This window comes from Scyliorhinus canicula, chromosome 9, assembly GCF_902713615.1.
Source record: "Scyliorhinus canicula chromosome 9, sScyCan1.1, whole genome shotgun sequence".
Lineage (NCBI taxonomy): Eukaryota > Metazoa > Chordata > Chondrichthyes > Carcharhiniformes > Scyliorhinidae > Scyliorhinus > Scyliorhinus canicula.
Genome location: NC_052154.1, coordinates 129,050,275 through 129,051,511, shown reverse-complemented (window position 1 = coordinate 129,051,511; position 1,237 = coordinate 129,050,275). Strand labels below are relative to the sequence as shown.

General features: G+C 67.6%; 1 protein-coding gene across 1 annotated transcript in view; it reads left to right on the top strand.

Annotated features, from left to right (window-relative positions):
* The first annotated feature begins 210 nt into the window (after window positions 1-210).
* cd81a (CD81 molecule a) overlaps window positions 211-1,237 on the top strand; it is a 92,135-nt gene continuing 91,108 nt past the window's right edge. Inside the window, exon 1 of the mRNA XM_038807563.1 lies at window positions 211-368. Within this exon, the coding sequence (XP_038663491.1) occupies window positions 303-368 (66 nt within the window). The 5' untranslated portion in view covers window positions 211-302. The remainder of the gene's footprint in view (window positions 369-1,237) is intronic.

Sequence of the window (1,237 nt, the reverse complement as noted above, 5' to 3'; positions counted from 1 at the left end):
TGAGGGTTGGTCAGGGGTGAATGAGGGTTGGTCAGGGGTGTGCTGGGGTGAATGATGGTTGGCCAGGGGTGGGCTGGGGTGAATGATGGTTGGCCAGGGGTGGGCTGGGACGAGCTGGTTGTGCTGGCTTTGGGCAGGGCAGTGATTGGCGGTGTGCAGTGATTGGTTGGGCTCTCTGGTTGGCTGTGTGTGCTGGGAGGGCGGGCTGAGCTGGAGTTGCTCTCAGTTACCTCTAGCGGATGAGCTCTTTCCAGTTGTTGTTTGTGAAGGAAAGGTCTGAGTGTGAATAACTGATCGAAGCCATGGGGGTGGAAGGCTGCATGAAATGCATCAAGTATTTGCTGTTCGTCTTCAATTTCCTCTTCTGGGTAAGTGGTCAGTGTGTTGTGAGCAGCTTAATCCAAACTGGGCTGCAGCCCGGAGCCCCCTCACACCGAGCGGGGAGCCCGGAGCCCCCTCACACCGAGCGGGGAGCCCGGAGCCCCCTCACACCGAGCGGGGAGCCCGGAGCCTGCAGTCCGGAGCCGCCTCACACCGAGCGGGGAGCCCGGAGCCGCCTCACACCGAGCGGGGAGCCCGGAGCCGCCTCACACCGAGCGGGGAGCCCGGAGCCTGCAGCCCGGAGCCGCCTCACACCGAGCGGGGAGCCCGGAGCCTGCAGCCCGGAGCCCCCTCACACCGAGCGGGGAGCCCGGAGCCCCCTCACACCGAGCGGGGACCCCGGGGATCCAGACCCCAAACTGCAGCTCTTCAACCACAAAGCGGGGCTGCAATCCAGCTGCAGTGAGCGCCGGCGGAATTTACCCTTCCTGCCGCCGGCAGCTTCCCTTTGGCACCTCAATCAGTGTTCAGCCTCAGCGACTCCATCCACCTCCCCACCCCCGCCCCATCCCCTGGGATCTCTCCACGCCCACCCCGTCCCATCCTCTGGCGTTTCTCCCCCCCCACCCCCCCTGTCGTCTCTCTCCCCCCACCACCCCTGTCGTTCTCCTCCTCCCCCCCCACCCCCCCTGTCGTCTCTCCCCCCCCCCACCCCCCCTGTCGTCTCTCCCCCCCCCCACCCCCCTGTCGTCTCTCCCCCCCCCCACCCCACCCCCCTGTCGTCTCTCCCCCCCCCACCCCCCTGTCGTCTCTCCCCCCCCACCCCCCTGTCGCTCTCTCCCCCCACCCCTGTCGTGCTCTCCCCCCCCCACCCCCCTGTCGTCTCTCTCCCCCCCCCCCGTCGTCTCTTCCCCCC